This window comes from Trypanosoma brucei, chromosome 2, assembly GCF_000210295.1.
Source record: "Trypanosoma brucei gambiense DAL972 chromosome 2, complete sequence".
NCBI classification, from domain to species: domain Eukaryota; phylum Euglenozoa; class Kinetoplastea; order Trypanosomatida; family Trypanosomatidae; genus Trypanosoma; species Trypanosoma brucei.
Window position 1 is genome coordinate 629433 of NC_026735.1, and position 20008 is coordinate 649440.

Below are 20008 nucleotides of genomic sequence, written 5' to 3' on the forward strand. Positions count from 1 at the left end.
GTCAAAAGGGTTGAAACAAAATGAAGAAGGTACTTATTTACAACAAGAAGCACCCAGTACACGCAAATACGCATTTTAAAAAAAAAAAAGCGCAACAACTCGATAAGCCTTTGGGTTATATGGATGGCTAACATTGGTAAACGAACGTTATGCCGCCATTTATGTCATAGACTGAATCGAGCAATCGACATATCATTAACTGAGCTCTCTTCTTCATCTCCGGTGAAGTGGGTGACACTGGGTTCTTGTACACCGCTTCCACCATCGGTAGAACTATACGAACGACAAGCGCAGGCACAACAATTGTTTTGTAACAATGCCTTCAACTCCTCTAACTCCCTCGTTTTCGACGATATGAGGGCCGCGTTTTCGGCAAGGGCCTCCAAAAGAACGCGGTCGTCACCATCGGCATTTAGGGTGCTAATATCGTTGCTCGATAACGTCTGATGTCTTGTCCCTGAATTACGTCCTACATCAATCAAGAATTCATTGATGTTAGCGTTGCTCTCCTTTAGTTTTTGAATATACTTTTCAATTTCTTCGATTTTATATGCAATGATCTCCATTTTATCACCATCCGACACAGGACCAATTAGCTTCCGCGGTAAAGCGGCGCTCCGTCGGAGCATGAACACACCCGGGAGAACCATCTCCCCCCAACCATCACTACCGTCACCCGACATATCCTTTATACTAAAACAACACACACAGATGTATATACCTAGAAAAACGAACGTCTCAAGAAAGTGAAAGTTTATGTGTGATATAAAGATAAATTTATACACAGTGGCAATCGCAATAACGCTCCAAGCAATACAAAGCAAAATGAAAGCTTTAACCTGCACTGAGGCATAATTCAAAAAAAAAACTAAAACTAGATTGCCACACATATCTACAATTTTAACTTAGAAATGAGCGAAACACAATCTAGGGCTAACTCAACAGCCCTCACAGACCGCCGAAACTCTTCGCAATCCACCATGTGACCACTTGATACATAAGACCTACAACTTCTGTACTGCCCAACAACACTATTTGCATATGACATCGAACTCATCAGCTTAGCGTGATCCTCAGCAATTTTCTCTACCTCCTGGACATACGTTGCCGGAGGCTCCACCAAAGAGGGGTTAAGACAAATAGCATGTGAAACCAGCACGGCGTGTATGGCGCCAGCAAAGTGCCGAAGGTACGCATTCTGACTACCGTGACGGGGTAACCGACGCCAAATATACTCAGCTAAAAACAGACAACATATGCCAACGACCCCGCCGTTGGTATACATCGAACCAGAATACACCTCGTAGGCGTATTGAGCTGCCTTTTCACACACTTCTAGTAGAGCCAACTTGGTGATGGGATCACCAACGGGAATTACTATTGTCGCCACACTGTTTTTTCCATATATCCAAAGCCCTCCCTCTCTTGACAGAGTTGCTCTGCGCACCATTCCGACCTTAAAGAAACCCCGCTTCGCTGATCCAGCGTATTCTGCCCACGCGCAAAACTCGTGCTCGGTATGAAATGGTGTTGCTCCCGTTGCATGCTGGATAGCGTCACAGACACACAACGACAACCGCTCAAGAGAGACTATTCCCATGTCAAAAAGCAGTTCCTTCAGCTCACAACACATCAGGCGCTGGGATCCCAAGAAACTAACCCCTATACTGCCCACCAACGTTAGAAAGTCCTCCAACACAGCACCTCTCATCTCAAGTGAGCACGAAAACAGCAGTATACCACCTTCTCTACAGTCACCCTCCAACAGCATTCGTGATTCAATGGGCAAGTTAACAGATATAAACACCCCATCTTCCACATAAGCCTCACTCAACTGTGTTTCCACAGATGACAATAAACACTGACTAACTTCTAGCATGTGGGCATCACTCGTTAAAAAGTATATATTCTTTTTTTGGATCACAACATTAGAAATAAGTTGCGCAAGAAAGGCACAATCACCTTTTGCCAAAACACCGCAGCTGAGCAAAATCGACTCCACTCCATGCAAGCAGCAATGACTAAATGTTGACTTACACCTTTCGGACCAGAAGAAGCCGAAATAAGCTTCGTTGGCCCACTCCTTCAGCAACTTTACAGCTTGATGCAAATACATACGTTTCCGGTAACAACAACTGACGCCGCCTACAACACCATCTACTGCACCGAAAAGCCTACATACTAAAAAACCAACCAGCAAACGCGACGATTCTTCATAAAAATAAACTTCATTTAAACCTGAAGCCCGAGAAAGCAGCAAGGCACCGAAAAGCTGGTTACAACTGTCCCCGCTTTGCATCATACTGTATTTGACAACATAGCTAAACCACGCAGCCTTAACACTAATACCAGAAGAATCAACAAACAAAAAACGTCTACGACGCCCATATACTTCAAAAAAACATATATTTAAAAAAGTTAACAACTCTTTCAAATTCATACTAATCATGCTAATACAAACCTCATAATCAGACGCAAATCCAACATAGAAAAAGAAAAGGGGATAAATCCGGTTAATTCCTCCTTCCGCCACACCAGCAGCACAAACACAACAAAAATGACGAAAAATGATACCAAATCACAACTACAAAAGAAAAGAATAAAAGTTACGAAACCATCCCGACACCTTGAAACATTTGAACAACACAAATAGCTGCGGGGGCTACGACAACCACAACAACGCAGCAACCAGTGGACCCTCTGAGGGACGGATGCTCGCACCGCAAAGAAAACTTCGGAGAGCACCACACACACACACACACACACACACACACACACACACACACACACACACACACACACGTCTGAACCGCTCCCGTCGCGAGAAACAGCCTCCGCCTCTTCTCAGGTCAAGCACCGCTTAATACCACCGAACCAACATTCCCCACTGCATTCCGCACCCACACCACGGAAACACCACCGTCCAGACACGCTACAACAGTAAATATGAGTAGGGCCCGTCAAAACACACGGCATCCGGTGGGAAATGCCAACACCTTGCCACAAATTGGCGCAATCATGCAAAAGTCACTACCGCAACAACCGAGGGCACTCCAGTAGCCTCAGTTGTCATATCTTCGCTTTTCCTCCCGCTCCTGGAGACACCCTTGCTGTCCCACCAACCGCCTGAATCTACGCGCACCTGCCCGCAGACGGCCCTTTTGTCACCGGTTTCGGCCGCCCACACCTGTCACCGCAGCAACAGCCCGCCTATACTCCACGAGCCGGTGCCGGCAGAGGGAAGTGCCTTGCTTTTCGCATAATGCCACTGAACAAAGTCCCAAGCGAAAACAATGAGGGACAACCGCACAAGACCGCCCAGTAGCGTAGTGACGGCAGCTCAGATAGAGCGCTGCGGACCCAATGGATGCCATGACGGCTCTGAGGTTTACCCCCCCCCCCCCCCCGTGGAGGCAAACTCAGCGAGACCGGGGTCAAAGGGCCTACTTGCCTTGTTCTGCCGACAAAACATAGAAAGGCGACAGGTGGCCCGCGGCATCTGGTTTCCTGTCAGCAAGGTGGTGTCGCCCACTGCAGCCCCATCGTGCAGTGGGTGCCATTCCCCAGCGTAAGAAAAGCATCGGTTGGGTGTGTGCCCTATCTGGTCCCCGGATGAACCTTCCCAACATATCGCTGGTCACATTCTTTTGCGGCGACCCACCCTCAAGCCCTTGCTAGCGGCCAAAGCTCTTCAGACACGGGTGTACTGGTACTTGTTGAGGATTTCCCTCACCTTATTCGGGTTCCATCTTTGGTGCTTCAGTGCGTTAGAAGGTCCGCCATATGCTGGCTCGTTGGGGGCATTTTTCGATACGTAGAACACGGTCTCAACGTCTTATTGGCGAAGCTCCGGGAAATTGCTATGGTGGCCCAGTGACCGGGCAAAGGTCCTACGTTTGAGGAGTCGCGGCTGACGGGCGACTTTTGAGTACCACATTTCAAAGGAAAATGGGGGGGGGCGGCCAGTGATTCAATCGGTTCGTCCTGAACATTAAGTGGCCTTGGAGATGAAATCCTTTACTTGCCTCGGAAGCGACGCAAATCTCTCACTATAGTTGGGGAGAAATAGCCCTCGCCCCTCCGGCGTCCAAGCTTGCACGCGGAAGTACCCTGAGGGTGACACTACCTAATCATAGAGGGACAACGCATCACAAGAACTTCGAACTACGGAAAGATAAGAGTGCCCTCGGTTGTTGCGGTAGTGACTTTTGCATGATTGCGCCAATTTGTGGCAAGGTGTTGGCATTTCCCACCGGATGCCGTGTGTTTTGACGGGCCCTACTCATATTTACTGTTGTAGCGTGTCTGGACGGTGGTGTTTCCGTGGTGTGGGTGCGGAATGCAGTGGGGAATGTTGGTTCGGTGGTATTAAGCGGTGCTTGACCTGAGAAGAGGCGGAGGCTGTTTCTCGCGACGGGAGCGGTTCAGACGTGTGTGTGTGTGTGTGTGTGTGTGTGTGTGTGTGTGTGTGGTGCTCTCCGAAGTTTTCTTTGCGGTGCGAGCATCCGTCCCTCAGAGGGTCCACTGGTTGCTGCGTTGTTGTGGTTGTCGTAGCCCCCGCAGCTATTTGTGTTGTTCAAATGTTTCAAGGTGTCGGGATGGTTTCGTAACTTTTATTTTTGTGAGGTTGAGAAAGGAATCGTCCATCCTTACCACTTTCCTTGTTATTCGTTCTTTCCTTTCTTATATATGCATAGAAAAACTATTACTGAGGAAAGTTTTTTAAAAAGGTAAGTAATCGCTGTAAGTTTTGAGAGATGCTAACGACAACCCCTCCAACTATATTGGATGCCGAATGGAAAATAAGTTTGAAAGAAATAAGGGCTTTTGTGGAACAGTGCGGTCGGACCGCATTTTCATTCGACTATCGTCCCCCTTTTGGAAATACAGCGGTACACGTAGACGGTTTGGTGAGGCTTGAAAATGGAGAGCTTCGAGTGATTTTTGACTAGGCAGCTAAATTTCGTCGATTTACGGAGCTCGTTGGTTTCCTTCAATATGCCCTAAAACATTGAATTCTTGTGTATGTTCAAAGAAAATAGAGATATGTTTCGTAACGAATGTCTAGGACTAGAAGCAAATAAGTCTAATTTATACCAACAGTACGAAATGACAAGACCACAAATGAATGATGAGCACTGGAGAATGCAAAACCAGTCGATGGAACTGAATGGGCAAGTTGAAAGGTTCATGCAAGAAAATTGTGCTTTTAGAGGGGAAATGGAACAGATGCTCTTCCATATCAATGGATTGGAAGCTGTCATCGAATCGATAACACCTGAGTTACACCACTGGAAGATATTAGCAAATACGGACGCCACACATAAAACGGTTCCAGTTTTCGAACAAGGGAGAGTAAAGAATGAATCAGATCAAAAGGAAAAAGGTAGAATAGAAATAAAGTTCCCTTTTGACTCATACAAATCACAGTTTTGTCAGAAATCAAGCGGTTAACATGTAAGGAACCACAAGGTGGGAATCAGAGGCATTCAGCAGGTAAAAATAGCTTTGTGGGCAAGGGTTTTCCCCCTAAAGAAAACATACGGACGTTTAAAGGGGAGATCGAATACATGACGGAGACATCACCGGAACAGTTTTTTAACTGCGTACAAAGAATTGTTCCCATTACCACAAAAACCGGATTACGGGTCACAATGCGTCTGGGAGCAATTTGCGGCGTGGATAAATGCAGTAGGATTGGAAGGCCTCTCAGAAGGTGGGATAACAGTCGGGAGGTCGATTCACACTTATCTTCGAGTCTTGCAAACAGAGAGAGCCCACTCGGGGGTGCGAGTGGAAGCGTTGGCAAAGGCACCACATGATCCAAGGAGGGACGAGGATCCATACCATCAAGCATACCCAAAAGTTCAAAAACCGACTTCCCAAGTTAGCAGAATACGATGCTTCCGATGTGGGAAGTTGGAGCACTACAGTGCGTCATGCTTCGTTAAGGATGCCAAGGTTCCGTGGAAGCCAACAAGCGAATACCGGCCCCGGAAACAGTAAGCTTCGGGGCCGAGAAAATATTGGAATCCGTATCCATGGTTACGGGGCCAAGGACCCACAAGTGGGTAATAGCGAATGGAGAAATGCCACGGAAAACTTGCCGGGTAAAGATCTGATGGTAGAGGAGGACACAGAGGACACAAAGGGAAGAGAGCCAGCAAGAGAAACGGCATCCCCAGTTTTGCGCCCTACGAAAACACCGGTAAACGAAGTTATCGTTATAAAACTGGCGACCCACGATCCGGTTATGGCGGCGTGGGCTTCATAATCGAATTGCATAGCAAGGGTCATGAGGACACAGTCAACTTGGGAGCAGCGGCGGTCGATTCTCAGAAGATTCTGCGAGTTTGCGGCAAAACACAACGTGGAGCCAAGCAAAGAGAATGTTCCCATCTTCATTGTGAGTTTGTAACTGGACAAAAGCAGCGCCGTGAGGTATACAGGAACTCTTTTGTCGATGCTGGCAGCGGAAAAGGCACTAGCAAGAATGTTTTTGTTGGGTTTGCAGAGAAAAGTGGAGGAAACACCAATAAAGCAGGCCTGCCCCATGGAGATGTGGGAGCTGGACATGATAAGCGACACAACGGAACTGGAAAGGGAGCGAGTGGCCATGCGTCTGGCTTGGGTCACTGCCAGTCGTTGGGGAGAGATTGCTTCGCTGCAAAAGGAAAATTTTGTCGCTCATCCTCAGGACGAGGAGGCACTAATCGTCGACTGGTCGGCCCTCCCAAAGACCTTGAAGTTAGATCCACGCAGAGCAGCGAGATATGTGGTCATCGCGGGCGAGGACGCCAAAAAGTTGAAGAAAGTCGTAAGGTTGATGGTGGATGAAGAAAAACTAACCACCATCAGCACAAGGGACGTGGAAAACATTCTGAAACCTTACGCAATGACGGTACATTCTATAAAAAAAAGGGGTCTCTACCTCATGCGACCGTAGCGGTGGTAGAAAACGACCTCGACTCACACATTCTGGCCCAGATGGGAAAACACGCGGACCCCATGGAATTTCGTCGGAGCACCACTAGGAATTTAGGGTCGTGGGTGGCAGTGCTAAACAAGTAAATTTAACAGCGCTCATGCATAAACGGAGGGGAAGTGGGCCACGTCACTGTGGAAGGTTCCGAATCCAACGAGAAAAATAAGGGGACAGGACCTTTATTTCAGGGACACAACATTCTCCGACGCACCCATCAAACCAAGGTCGCCTCGGATACTGAGCAACAGGAGTTACCGTAACAACAGATGAATGTGGAGACTTCATCGCTAAAATGGATCAAGTAACGACTGAATAGTCAATATTTACAGCTCTTCAATGATGTTTGGGAGACCATGCGCAGACCGGCCAGGAAAGAAGGTCGGGAATACGAGCCAAAATTGACGATTTCAGACCAGAATACTATCACCGTGGAAAGAGCGGGTATAATTCAGAAAGTGTCCAACAACTCTACCACGGGTTTGGTGGTGCCCTTCACGGTGATGGAAGAGAAGCCAACGGGTTGTCGAGGGCGAATCATTACATGGCCAAAGTCTAAGAATGCACAGGACGATTATGAAGCTATTGTTCCTCTGGGACACGTGCCACACTACCCGGATGCTGTCCATGATGAGGGTGCAGCGCTTTGTGATTTAAAAGCTTCGTTTTTTTAAAAGTGGCCTTGCTGACGGACACCCGATCAGGTTTCTTATGTCGGACGGCAGGTGGAAAGCTCGTGGAACTTGCCCGGCTTCCTATGGGTTACAAGTGTGGCCCGGGAGTCTTACACACGGCCCCGTGTGTATTGGCCGGGGACTCTGCAGTAGTGAAAGCTGAATATGCAGCGCCTTCGTAGCTAAAAGTACATGTGTGGATTGATAATATTCATATTGGAGGTTCACAGGAGGTGGTTAACTAATGGAGAAAGGTGATTAGAATAAACATGGTACAGAGAGGCGAAACTTCATGGAAAAGCAATTCCACCACCACACAATATGATTTCACTGGAGTGCATTTTGATCACGGTTTAAATACGGTGCCATTGAGCGAGAAAACGGTGCGGAAGCTCAGGGAGGCTATCCCACTGAGAGGGTTACTGTTGACAATTTGGAGAGCATAGTATCCCGAATGATGTATGCGGCGGGGGTGCGGGGAGATTCTCTGTTCCGACATTATTTTTTATTTAAGATGGTAAGACGGCGCTTGTCGGAGCTCAACAGGTGTGTCTTGGCGCAGAACGACATGGCACGGCTTTCCCTCCAGGCAATCCGCATGGGGCAGGAGTGACTAAGCGGGTTGATCGAAAAAGAACCCGTTAAGCCGTCAAGGTAATTACCGACTTCTGCAACATCGGTTACCGATGCTTCTATACACGGTTGGGGAGCCTTACTTTTTAAGGACAGCGGGAAAGTATGGGCTTCAGGAGGCCAGCGGGCACAACCTCCACATTGTATCTCTCATACCAAGGCGAGAGCAGTGACGTTGGCATTAAGAGCTTTTCAGGGCAGCCTGCTTAACAATATTCACGTATGTGTGGATAATACTACAGTTATGCATGTCACGAAAAAAGGTAACACACACTCCGATGCTTCGGTTCAAGAAGTAAGTTTAATAGATCATGTTTATCTGGAGGAAGGCATCGAGGCTCTTTGGGACTATGTTGTTTCATTAGCGAATTTCGCTGATGGTATCTCACGGAGGAGGGCGGTTTTTCCATCGGACTTAGCGAAAGGGTGGAACTTGTGATAGGGAGCGCGGGAGGCGGGATGAGAACGCTTTCACCAATTCCTTATCGTAAGTGTTTTGTTTCTTTCATTGTCTTAATATTGGGAGTTTTACCTACATTGAAAAAGCTTACCGTGATACCCCAAAATTGGCCATTTAAATAATTATATCTTTATCATAATTCTCTTCTATATGTAGGAGTAGGTAAGGTGCAGACTATTCTTTTCTTTTGTAGTTGTGATTTGGTATCATTTTTCGTCATTTTTGTTGTGTTTGTGCTGCTGGTGTGGCGGAAGGAGGAATTAACCGGATTTATCCCCTTTTCTTTTTCTATGTTGGATTTGCGTCTGATTATAAGATTCATCCGTGCGTGTTGTATAATTATTGATTGTTTTATGTTTGTAATTGGTTATTTGTTGCTTGTTTCTTATATTGCTCTTTTATTTGCTTCGTTGATATGCTCAAATATATTCTTTTACATGTTTGTAGTGTAGTGTTGTTGAAGGAAAGGGTCCTAGTTTGTACCTGAGTATTGTGTTACTCTTTTTTATATATGGGAAGGAATTGCCAATGCTTATATCTGCCTCCTTTGTGTCTTACCAGCGCGTGATCGTTGCAGAACATCGTGTTACGGCTACAATGAAAGGTGTTGTTGATGTTATGCTCGAGCAGCTTCCTCGTTATGACACTAAAGCCGTCTATCAGTATGATGAAAGCGTGTTTCATTTTCTTGTTGAAAATGAACTTGTGTACGGTTGTGTCACAGGTGTGGATCACACAAAGCGCGTGGTATTTGAATTTTTGTCACGTATCCGTGATTTCTTTAAAAAAGAGTTTGCTGGTAGCGATAGGCGATATCCACGACCCTCAGCTATTTCTTTCAGTGCTTGCAGTAAATTCGGCGCAGTGCTTTCAGATAATATGCGGTCATTCAATGAAACTAATAGTACAGATAAACTTGGTGAAATTAATAAACTTGTTGATGATACGAAGCATACAATGTTGGGGAACATAGACGTGCTAATTGATCGCGGGGAGCGAATTGAATTATTGTGTCATAAGACGGAAGTGCTTAACACCGGATCCCGTGCTTTTCAGTCCAGTGCTAGGTCGTTAAAGTGGAAAGTGTGTATGGGAAAGATGCGGTTTGTTATTGGGACGTTTTTACTTTTCCTTTTCTTTGCAACCATATCTTTCATTTTCATTTGCGGCACTAACCTCAAGTGCAAAAAGTAGGAAACACGCTATCACGTAGTCGGACATTTTTTCATAGTGTAGTTTTTTATAGTTATTTCCACCTTGAAAAAAAAACATTGGTCACTTATTGCAGTTGCAGAGTAAGTGGTATTTGACAGATACCTGCTGTTTTATTGCATTATCTTTCGGGTCTTATCACTAAAAAACAAAAAGAAGCTATACAAGGAAAGGGAAACTTGTCAAGGAAGTCCATTCTAAAAGAACTTATGGTGGTTACTTTGGTGGAACCAACGAAATGGGCTGATTTAATAGAGGAATACCCAGACACTCTTTATTCTTCCGAATCGGCAAAGAATGTTGAGAATGTACTCTCGAAAACGTCTACGAGGAGGCACCAAAAAGTGCTGTTCAACGCCGCCAAACCCTTTATGCCAAAAATGATACACGATTGCATTGGTACTTCGATTTTGAATTCTCTTGTTAAGTATGGTACTGTTACTACCGTCGACGGCGTTTGCAAAATAGTTTTCGAGTCTTGTGAAAAAATTCTGAGATGCCGATGCAGCCCTGAAAATCAACGAATTGAATCGTTGGGTTCGCTTTTGGAACGCATTGTTTACCGCTACGACTGTTTGGGTAATTACCGGCAAAACATCATCGAAGTACTGAAGTCTCTAAGGCCCTCACAGCTTATGGGCACCCCTGTGCTCTTGTTGGCTGCCGCGCGACTGTTAATTCAAAATAGGGATTTTGCATCTTTGGTTCTGACAAATAGTGAGGCTCGAACAGAGTTTTTTTCAGTCTCCTTAGTAAGAACGAATAGGGGCGTCGTATCTGCTTTCTGCAAAATTCTTTTATCAGAAGATGCTTTAAAGGACGGTGAAATGACTGGTCTTTGTTCGGCGTTTATTTTCGATTCCTTTTCCGGATTGTATGAACCAAAAGCCACGCTGCGACCGATGAAAGACATAACACTACTCCTGGCTAGCTGCGGTTCCATTGATGGGGTCCGAAATCTCGGGAAAAGTCTGGCGCGTTGGCCGGATATTCACGGTAGGGCAAAGGGTGATGATTATGCCAAAATTGTGGCTCATATTTTATCCCGCCTACCTGATACCGACAGCGGATTGCCGCTTGTTAAGGCAGTTCTTCACTCTGAAGAGGATATAAATGATCGACTTCGTTGTCGCAAATCATCTCATTTGCATCTTCTCGCTTCAATTGCTGAAAAGCAGTCGTACGTTCAAGTTCTCTCAGAGGCATTGGGTACTTCTGTGGAAAAGAAGCTTGCGAGTGCTGTTGTGCAGTACCGAAGAGTGACGAAACCACGAGTGGTTTCGACAAAAGAGTTGCTTTCCCGAAAGCTTGCCGATATGCGGAAAGGCTCCGGGGAGAATGACAGCGCGCGTAACGTTTCCAAGAGATTCCGTGAATGGTAATGAATATCCTTACTATATATATAGCGTTTAGTTTGTCATGGTGTTGAGGGATCATGTGATATTGTGTTATTGCCATTTTAAAAAAAAGTCCTGTACTTAACGCATTACATTTCTCCCCTCCCTCCTTTCCCCTACGGGAGCGGCAAAAAGGTTTAAAAGGCAGAATGAAGCGTGTAGCTCAGAGTGCCCTTATCGCACGGTCGTGTGGGACATTTCTGTGCTCGAGGCGATGCAGCTTACTTGAACACAGGACGAAAGGCTCCATGTTCATGAAGCATTTAGATTTATATGCTAGACGGGATCCCCAGCTGGCTCCTTACTTGCTTAGGGAAGTTGACATAGAATATAAGAGGAGGTGTCGAAAGGTCTCGTTTTGTGCATGGATATGCGTTTTTACCGCTGTAACTGCAGTGCAAATTCGTATGCAAAGTGAGCAGTTGCACTACATGCGTTTGTACGCCGATTGTGTAGAAGCTGAGCAACGCGCAAAGGATGAGGATGGGATCCGGCGAAGGAAGGCACTTGTTGCATTGATGAACGTTGTGAAAGATGCATTCGGTAGGAATCAGTCATGGGGTAATGAAGATCAAGAAAAGGCTCTCAAAGAATTGTGAATTATTGGTGACAATCGGCGTGATAATCGGCAACGTTTCTGAAGGATGGAGTAGCTGCTTTCCCTGTTGACGGTTAGTGCAGCATGGAACTTGTCCTCTGTTTCTTTTATTACGCCTACATTTTGCTAACTTTGTTGTAGCGCTGGTTCTTTGTGTTGCGCCTCCTTTTGGATCGGTGCTGGATTTTAAACCTTAGTAACAAACGTGTAAACCTTTTTTTTTTTTACTCGGGGTGTCGTACATATCACTGGGCAACATCGTGCATATTCTTATATTCCACTTAAAAGCTTTTTAAATCTTTTTTGAGTGCTTTGTCATCTAAAGACCGATATGCAGAACTGTCTCGAGCATATATGATTTGTTGGAGATAAGGGGGTTAAAGCGTTTGTATTCATCGTAGTTAGGTAGTCAGGTCTATTATCATAGTAGTCGAGCAGATGAGGGGGTAGTAAACATTGATGTTTTGTCCCACCTAACGTCAGAGGATCTCCAGTTAGTGGTATGTAATGGAAATATTAAACATACACAGCGTAGTTGTATTTTCTTTGCTTTAGGTGAATTTGAGAATCGTGGTCCCTGGCCATACTCCGTCGACTCTCCAAAGTGGCTACAATTTTAGCTCCGGAACGCTGGAGGAGGTGGATCAGTGTCTGTGAAAACTAGGTTTACCTGCTGTGCATAAACTTTTTTCCAGTATGCAATTAAATGCAGTGCTCCTACTTTGCTTTCCTCATTGTTTCTTACCATCCAGTTTCCTCATTAAAGGCAACGTATATACTTAGATCTAACCGCATAAATGGATTACGCCGCCGCAATAAAGCAGCAGGCAGAAGATCTGCAAGACGAGCTGAAGGACTTGGCTTTATGGCAGGAGGAAGTTGCACGTCAGCATGAAGTGAACAAGATGAAAAAGTCAGCCACATTTGTCACAAACTCTGTTCCTCCTATAAGAGGAACAGTACCATCCCTGAAGGAAGCCGTTTTGAAGAGCGCTGGTGTTGTTGAGAAGGAGGACCCTGTGAAGAAACAGAAAGACAAAGGTAACGAACTGTTCCAAAGTGGGAAACTCCAGGAAGCAGTGGAGGCATATGCTGTGGGTATAGACCTTGACCCAGAAGGGCCGATGGCACACGTGCTCTACGGCAACCGAGCGCTTTGTTACTTGAAGTTGGAGAGATGGTCTGATGCCGAACGGGATGCCTCCTCTTGTGTTCGTCTTAACCGCACATACGCCAAAGGGTACTTTCGCCGCGCTACAGCCAGGAAACAGCTAGGGAATTTAAAAGGAGCGCGTACAGACCTAGAGGCAGTGTTGGCGCTTTCACCGAATGATGTAAGTGCCACAAATGAGATGTCGTTAGTAACCAAAATGATCCGAGCAGATCGAGATGGCGCTGAACCGGTTACCAGGAAAAAGATTGTTATTACCGAGGTTGACGACGATGATGATGAGCAATGTGTGGGCGAGGGTGCTCGAGACAAGACGGCCTCTCCAAGTGTGATTGAAAGCAACACCGGTCGACACCCTAACACCGTGGGAGATCAGGTAGTGAAAAATGAGATCGCTGAGTTGGAGAGGTTTCGGGCGGCCCAACGAGACGCACAGGAAGCCAGGTCAAGAGAAAGGGAAACCAAATTGCAGTACAAAGGACATACTTCGTCGAGAGTGGAGATTGTGGAAGAAATCAACAATGAGAGTAAGGAAGGAGTAGTTGTTTCTTCGTCCCCTCTGTCACTAAACAACGGAGTGACGTCAGCGTCGGCACAAGAATGTCCTTCGAGAGAACTAGCCGCGGTTTCAACGAGCGGTGCAGCGCAACGACCGGCGACCTTTAAAGACAAAAAGATGAATGAGCCTGTTGTCCCTCGCATGCTAAAGCCGACTGTAAAGTGGACTAAGGATACTTTGAAAGCACCCAAGTCGTTTACAGAATTTGAGCGAGTTTTTTTAGACCTTAAGGACGATGAGGAACTGCTCTGTTTTTATGTTTCGGTTATACCCCCTGGGAGCATGCAGGTGCTTTTTGGAAGCAATATGACACCTGATATTCTTCTTGGTATGCTGAAAGCGGCAGGAAGGCTTTCAGGAACATCAACGGTTTCTTTTCTCAAGGGACTGTGTACCGTGAAACGCGTGAGGGATATCTCACTGTTCTTTGATGACTGCGAGAAGAAGGTGGTCGAGGAGGTGATGGATGTTGTTGTCTCTTGCGGAGCTTCTGATGAGGATGTGAGCCTGTTTAGGCGGCAACTTGGGGTTATATAGATGGAAACTTTTAATCTGTGTGACTCAGTCGGGGGGGGGGGAAGTGCTTTTTCGTGCTAATTTTTAGTTGAGCATATGCGGCTTTGTGTTTCGCGTCTCTGCCGGTTTCTGGCGTGTTGCGTTGGTTTTCCGCTCCTTTCCAAACTTCAGTGTCGTTGCTTTTTTTTTTTTTTGATCCTTTTGCGTGTGGATGCAAGCAAGGATGGTGAAAGAAACAAAATACTACGACGCTTTGGGGGTCCCTCCCAATGCTTCCGAAGATGACATTAAGAGAGCTTACCGCAAACTTGCTTTGAAGTATCACCCAGACAAAAATAAGGAGCCTGGAGCAAACGAAAAGTTCAAGGAGGTTTCGGTGGCCTACGAATGTCTGTCGGATGTGGAGGAAAAGGAGACGCTACGACCAGTTTGGCGAGAAGGGCGTTGAGTCAGAGGGCGTCGGCATCGACCCATCGGATATCTTTTCCAGTTTCTTTGGTGGGAGACGCGCACGTGGAGAGGCCAAACCAAAAGATATTGTTCATCAGCAGCCCGTGCCCCTCGAAACTTTTTATAATGGTAAGACGATTAAGTTGGCTATTATACGTGATCGGCTTTGCGATTCTTGCAACGGTTCCGGCTCTAAAGATCCCAAGGTTTCCTCGCGGTGCGTGGAATGTGATGGTCGTGGCGTTAAGATAATTACTCGTTCGATTGGACCCGGCTTTGTTCAACAGATGCAGGTCGCGTGTCCAAGGTGCGGCGGAAAGGGTACGGATATTAAAGAAGAGCATAAGTGCCAGAGTTGCAGAGGCCAACAGATCGTTAAGGATAAAAAGGTTTTTGATGTTGTTGTGGAGAAGGGCATGCAGCATGGGGACAGTGTGACTTTCCAGGGTGAGGGCGATCAAATACCGGGTGTTCGCCTTTCTGGTGACATTATCATCATACTGGATGAAAAACCCCATCCTGTCTTCACGCGCAAAGGTGATCATCTCCTCATTCACCACAAAATATCGTTGGCAGAAGCGCTAACAGGTTTCACAATGAACATTAAGCATCTTGATGAACGTGCCATTTCTATACGATCCACTAACGTAATCGATCCCCAAAAATTATGGAGCGTGAGCAGGGAGGGTATGCCCATTCCCGGAACGGGTGGCACGGAGCGAGGTGACCTGGTAATCAAGTTCGACGTTGTATACCCGTCCGCACAAAGCCTCTCTGGAGATGGCATTGAGCCACTGCGCAGAATCCTCGGGTATCCAAAGCAAGAAGAGCCTGCGCCTGAGGCCACGGAGCACACGCTGGCTGTAACTTACGTTGATCTGGATAGAGAAGCCAGACGCCGTCGCACTGCCGCGAACGACGACGACGATGATGCGGGTCAACATGTACACACCGGTGCAACGTGTACGCAGCAATAGTAATTCCAAGCATGAAAAGGAAGAAAGAGGGGTTAAAAGGGAAGTTGTGCGAGATTTAAGTATTGGATTCACGAGTCCCTACAATGCGAACCTTTTACTTCTAATCTGAATCATCTGGAGAGATGTTCGTGAGAGCGATGACTGCCATCCAGAATGAAGTGTGGTCTCCCTCCTCCTTTTGTATGTGGCGTTTCTCATCCTTGGAAGAAAGACATAGAGGAGAGATGGGAGCAAAGAATATGCCCAACTTCTTATATTATTATTATTATTACTATTATTATTATTACTGTTTTCTGTTGAGATTAAATTTCTACTAAATATTATTCTGTTGAAACATGCCCCCCTTTTCATGTACACGCCTGGAAAGGGGGGGAATGAAGGGGAATTCAGTGCGGAGCGCCGCTGCAATTCAAATGCTCTGCTGATAAAAGCTTCTGTTTCCTACTGTTTTTTATTGAAAAATAACACTGGTCGTTTGGCGCGTAGGTATCTGAAAGTCTGCAATAAACTCGCGGACGCGGAGTTGTCTATGCACCGTGGATAAAGGGAACCTGAACTGAGATACAGACGCACATGCCTGGGGTTAACGTGATGAGCTACAAGCCGCTTGGTGGACCTGTGCTCGGTGTAACGCGGATGTTACAGATGAGGAATGGGTACACCATTCCTCAGTGTGGGTTTGGGACATACAGAATGACCCCTACCGAAGCCGGGGCGGCTGTCGAATATGCGGTGCAGGCGGGATTCCGTCATTTCGACTGCGCCAAGGCTTACTGCAACCAATTTGCTGTGGGTGATGGATTGCGGCGCGCCATATCGTCGGGGAGGGTGAAGCGAGATGATTTGTTTGTAACGTCCAAGCTCTGGCCAACCGACCAGCATCCTGAAAATGTGGAAAAGGCCTGTAGGGAGACGTTAGAAGAGCTAAAAGTTTCCTATCTAGATCTCTACCTCATACATTGGCCTGTTGCGTGGCGCCACTCACCCAAATTTAAAACCGAAGAAGACAAATATCCCAAGCATGATAGCGGCCTGCCTGCCGTGGACGAGAGAGTGAAACTTACGGACACATGGAGGGCAATGTGTGCACTAGTTGATAAGGGGCTGGTGCGTTCTATTGGGCTTTCTAACTGTTCTGAGAAACATATTGCGGAGGTAATGGGGGACGGTGACTTGTACGCACCTGTGCTTAATCAGATCGAGCTCCATCCTGCACTTGTGCAGCGGGACCTCCTCAACGTACACCGCACCAAAAGGATGCTAACAGCATCGTATAGCCCACTTGGGATGCCTTCAAGGTTCACCTCACCGGACTACAAGGGTCTTCTGACTCATGAAGCGCTGTTGCCCCTATCTGAGCACTCGGGCTTCAGTGTAGCTCGCCTTCTGCTTAACTGGAACCTTGACATGCACAACGTGGTAATTGTGCGCTCGACAAGGAGGGACCACATTCAATCAAATGCAAAGGCGTCGCTCTATACTCTCTCCGATCCTGTTCGGATGATACTTGACCGGTTTCAGGATCGTGAAGGAACCGTGAGGACAATTAACCCCACAAACTTCATCCACTCCGGCGAGAGTTTCTTTTCGTAATACCGCAGGTAAGTACCTAACAAGTTTTCACGGCCTTGAGCGGGTCTATGTGACAATGCAATCCCCATCGCAATGTGGACACAACTGGCACATAGACTTTTCCGTGGTGATTAGTCCTCCCGCTGTTTTCTGTCTCTTTAATTTCTTCTCTGCATGCCATTGCTTCGTGTGTTGATTCACATCTTTGTAGGCCAAGTACGTGTGCATGGCGTCCAAGAAAGGAGGGAAGAAGGCTAACGGAGAGGATTTGGAGGCGGCCATTCTTCGGTGGTTCGAATGCGAGGGTGAACCAGCAACTGTGCAGTCACTGACCGATGCACTTGGAAGTAAGTTCGGTAAGCAACTGGTTCAAAATACGTTGGAGCAATGTTTAAAGGAACAGAAGCTGTTAGCCAAGGACATAAAAAAGGCACGGTTCTACTTCCTTGCCAGTCCCGCGCCTGGAAGCAATGATGAGGGAAGCGATGTAGGCTCGCACAAAATAGATCTCGTAAAGCAGCTACGACAGTTACGAAATGGGGTCTCCATGCTTTCTTCTGAGTTGAGCGTTCTCCTGCAGGCCCAGACTTCCTCGAAGAGAGCCACAACGATCGCCTCTCTTGTCTCCGAGTGTGCAGCACTGAGGTCACGGCTTCAGGCACTACATGTGATAGCAAGCAAGGAAAGCAGTTGTGTGTCGGACGATGTCTCGCTCCTCATCCACCGTTACAAAAGGGCCAGAGAATTATGGAGGGATCGGAAGCGTATTACGGTATGCGTCATCGATGCCGTTCTGGGAGATAGTTGTGGCCCGCAGGAGCTTGAGGATATCTTCGGACTGTCCACGGATGAGCAGATGAATCTGTGCCTATCTGGAACTGCACTCACACTTCCAGCGACGGTGAGTAGTTGATAGGGACAAACTTTCCTCAAAGCAACAGACGGGGCAACTAAAGGTGATTACAGATAGGAGGGAATCGGATTATTTAACATCACTTGTGTGTATGTATTAATCATTTATCGTTTGTTCTTTTAACATGGTGTTTACCACGCATACATTGTTTTTATTTTACATTTACAGAAGCCATTACTTCATTATTTATTTATTAACTCCGCTGACAGATTTTTAAAAATAAAGGTCTCCATTTCCCTGCGTCATGGACGAAAAAAAGTTTGAGTTTGTGCCATAATGAATTACTTAACCTCCTTGGGGCCATCATACAGCGATGCAGCAACTGTTCAGTTCCTTTAAAGGTCTTTTTACTTTACTTTTCCCCCTGTCCAGCTATTTATTTCGTTTTTCTGTTCGGTGCACCATCTTTCGGAGGTGCGAGGGAAGAGAGGAAAAAGAGATAGAAGGCCAGGTGTTCACAACACGTTTTCTAACCCTAACCCTGCAGTGTCACGATTATTTTTTCAGGTCTCTAAATGGATGAGCAAAACAGTGAGAGCTCGGATGTGGGGGGCTTACTTGAAGTTCTCGAAGAGTGTGCGCTCGGTGACTGGGACGTGAGTGCGGATGAGTTGCTGTTAAAGTCGTTGATGACAATGCAGGCGAAGCTTTCCGCCCGTTTTGACTCTGTTCGCGGTATGGTGGACTCCCTTTATGATGAGGCGCGTACGGCCTCGATCCAACTTCAAAACGCCATGAATTCCTTTGCCGTCTTATCACAGAGGCAGTTCGTGCAGAACCGTGTGTCGGCAGAAGACGAAGGTAGCGAAAGAGAAACCGAGCCCTCCAAGTCTGATGAAGGCGAGTCAGAGGATAGAGAAAGGGGTCTTGGGGACGTGGAGGTGAGGGTTGCCCGTATGTGCCAAGAGTGCGTAGACCTTAGCTATCGTGTTCTCAAGAAACGAACAATGCCGTTGCTCGACGAGGACTCTTCCCTGAGTGAGTATGGTTCGGGGGATGATGAGAGCGAAGGAAGCTCCGCTGAGGTTCGCCGCCCTTCTTGCTCTGAGAATCTCTTCATGTCACCCATTACTTCAAGAAAATTTCTCAGCGACCCGTACGGGGGCTACTTTGATAATACTGTCGGCAAAGCAGATTTTGCCTCGGGAGGGAGGCGTCGTCTTGGTGGTTCTACGGGACGAATGGGAGGAGGCTCGCGGCAAAACCCGTCAACGAGATTAGGGGGACCGACGACCGTGCGTCCTGCTGCGCCACCGCCGTTGCCACCCACTCCCCCACCGGTTCAGATCGCGAAGGCGAAAGGGACTTTGCCCCCACCACCTCCACCGATGCCCACAGGAAAGCTTAAGGCTCCCCCGCCTCCACCGCCACCGTTTGCGTCGATTGCTGGAAAGACGAGGGCACCCCCGCCACCGCCACCCCCTGCGCCTACTGGAAAGACTCAGGCTCCAGCAGCTCCACCCCCTGCGCCTACTGGAAAGACTCAGGCCCCAGCAGCTCCACCCCCTGTGCCTACTGGAAAGACTCAGGCCCCAGCAGCCCCACCCCCTGCGCCTACTGGAAAGACTCAGGCTCCAGCAGCTCCACCCCCTGCGCCTACTGGAAAGACTCAGGCCCCAGCAGCTCCACCCCCTGCGCCTACTGGAAAGACTCAGGCCCCAGCAGCTCCACCCCCTGCGCCTACTGGAAAGACTCAGGCCCCAGCAGCTCCACCCCCTGCGCCTACTGGAAAGACTCAGGCCCCAGCAGCTCCACCCCCTGCGCCTACTGGAAAGACTCAGGCCCCAGCAGCTCCACCCCCTGCGCCTACTGGAAAGACTAAGGCACCACCAGCACCACCACCTCCTGCTCCTGCTGAAAATAATGAGGCTCCAGCAGCTCCACCTCCTGCTCC

At 47.4% G+C, this 20008-nt stretch overlaps 13 protein-coding genes across 13 annotated transcripts; 10 read left to right on the plus strand and 3 right to left on the minus strand.

Moving 5' to 3' along the window:
• Positions 1–164: 164 nt before the first annotated feature.
• Positions 165–890, minus strand: TbgDal_II3090 (hypothetical protein, conserved; the record flags this gene model as incomplete). The annotated part of the gene is made up of 1 exon (XM_011773566.1): positions 165–890. One exon carries the CDS (start codon positions 888–890, stop codon positions 165–167), a length of 726 nt encoding a protein of 241 aa, XP_011771868.1.
• Positions 891–892: 2 nt separating this feature from the next.
• On the minus strand, positions 893–2449 carry TbgDal_II3100 (hypothetical protein, conserved; the record flags this gene model as incomplete). Its single annotated transcript, XM_011773567.1, has 1 exon — positions 893–2449. One exon carries the CDS (start codon positions 2447–2449, stop codon positions 893–895), a length of 1557 nt encoding a protein of 518 aa, XP_011771869.1.
• A 2576-nt stretch (positions 2450–5025) lies between these two features.
• On the plus strand, positions 5026–5454 carry TbgDal_II3110 (hypothetical protein, unlikely; the record flags this gene model as incomplete). Its single annotated transcript, XM_011773568.1, has 1 exon — positions 5026–5454. One exon carries the CDS (start codon positions 5026–5028, stop codon positions 5452–5454), a length of 429 nt encoding a protein of 142 aa, XP_011771870.1.
• A 591-nt stretch (positions 5455–6045) lies between these two features.
• On the minus strand, positions 6046–6618 carry TbgDal_II3130 (T. brucei spp.-specific protein; the record flags this gene model as incomplete). Its single annotated transcript, XM_011773569.1, has 1 exon — positions 6046–6618. One exon carries the CDS (start codon positions 6616–6618, stop codon positions 6046–6048), a length of 573 nt encoding a protein of 190 aa, XP_011771871.1.
• A 720-nt stretch (positions 6619–7338) lies between these two features.
• On the plus strand, positions 7339–7656 carry TbgDal_II3140 (hypothetical protein, unlikely; the record flags this gene model as incomplete). Its single annotated transcript, XM_011773570.1, has 1 exon — positions 7339–7656. The coding sequence occupies one exon, from the start codon at positions 7339–7341 to the stop codon at positions 7654–7656; it is 318 nt and encodes a 105-aa protein (XP_011771872.1).
• Positions 7657–9277: 1621 nt separating this feature from the next.
• TbgDal_II3150 (synaptobrevin, putative) lies at positions 9278–9943 on the plus strand (the record flags this gene model as incomplete). Its single annotated transcript, XM_011773571.1, has 1 exon — positions 9278–9943. The coding sequence occupies one exon, from the start codon at positions 9278–9280 to the stop codon at positions 9941–9943; it is 666 nt and encodes a 221-aa protein (XP_011771873.1).
• Positions 9944–10170: 227 nt separating this feature from the next.
• On the plus strand, positions 10171–11343 carry TbgDal_II3160 (hypothetical protein, conserved; the record flags this gene model as incomplete). Its single annotated transcript, XM_011773572.1, has 1 exon — positions 10171–11343. The coding sequence occupies one exon, from the start codon at positions 10171–10173 to the stop codon at positions 11341–11343; it is 1173 nt and encodes a 390-aa protein (XP_011771874.1).
• Positions 11344–11507: 164 nt separating this feature from the next.
• TbgDal_II3170 (hypothetical protein, conserved) lies at positions 11508–11957 on the plus strand (the record flags this gene model as incomplete). The annotated part of the gene is made up of 1 exon (XM_011773573.1): positions 11508–11957. The coding sequence occupies one exon, from the start codon at positions 11508–11510 to the stop codon at positions 11955–11957; it is 450 nt and encodes a 149-aa protein (XP_011771875.1).
• Positions 11958–12753: 796 nt separating this feature from the next.
• TbgDal_II3180 (TPR-repeat protein, putative) lies at positions 12754–14223 on the plus strand (the record flags this gene model as incomplete). Its single annotated transcript, XM_011773574.1, has 1 exon — positions 12754–14223. The coding sequence occupies one exon, from the start codon at positions 12754–12756 to the stop codon at positions 14221–14223; it is 1470 nt and encodes a 489-aa protein (XP_011771876.1).
• A 377-nt stretch (positions 14224–14600) lies between these two features.
• On the plus strand, positions 14601–15629 carry TbgDal_II3190 (chaperone protein DNAj, putative; the record flags this gene model as incomplete). The annotated part of the gene is made up of 1 exon (XM_011773575.1): positions 14601–15629. One exon carries the CDS (start codon positions 14601–14603, stop codon positions 15627–15629), a length of 1029 nt encoding a protein of 342 aa, XP_011771877.1.
• A 573-nt stretch (positions 15630–16202) lies between these two features.
• On the plus strand, positions 16203–17222 carry TbgDal_II3200 (aldo-keto reductase, putative; the record flags this gene model as incomplete). The annotated part of the gene is made up of 1 exon (XM_011773576.1): positions 16203–17222. One exon carries the CDS (start codon positions 16203–16205, stop codon positions 17220–17222), a length of 1020 nt encoding a protein of 339 aa, XP_011771878.1.
• Positions 17223–17427: 205 nt separating this feature from the next.
• Positions 17428–18114, plus strand: TbgDal_II3210 (hypothetical protein, conserved; the record flags this gene model as incomplete). Its single annotated transcript, XM_011773577.1, has 1 exon — positions 17428–18114. One exon carries the CDS (start codon positions 17428–17430, stop codon positions 18112–18114), a length of 687 nt encoding a protein of 228 aa, XP_011771879.1.
• A 515-nt stretch (positions 18115–18629) lies between these two features.
• TbgDal_II3220 (hypothetical protein, conserved, (fragment)) lies at positions 18630–20006 on the plus strand (the record flags this gene model as incomplete). The annotated part of the gene is made up of 1 exon (XM_011773578.1): positions 18630–20006. A coding segment is annotated over one exon (1377 nt), but the record flags the coding sequence as incomplete, so codon positions are not given.
• Positions 20007–20008: the final 2 nt, after the last annotated feature.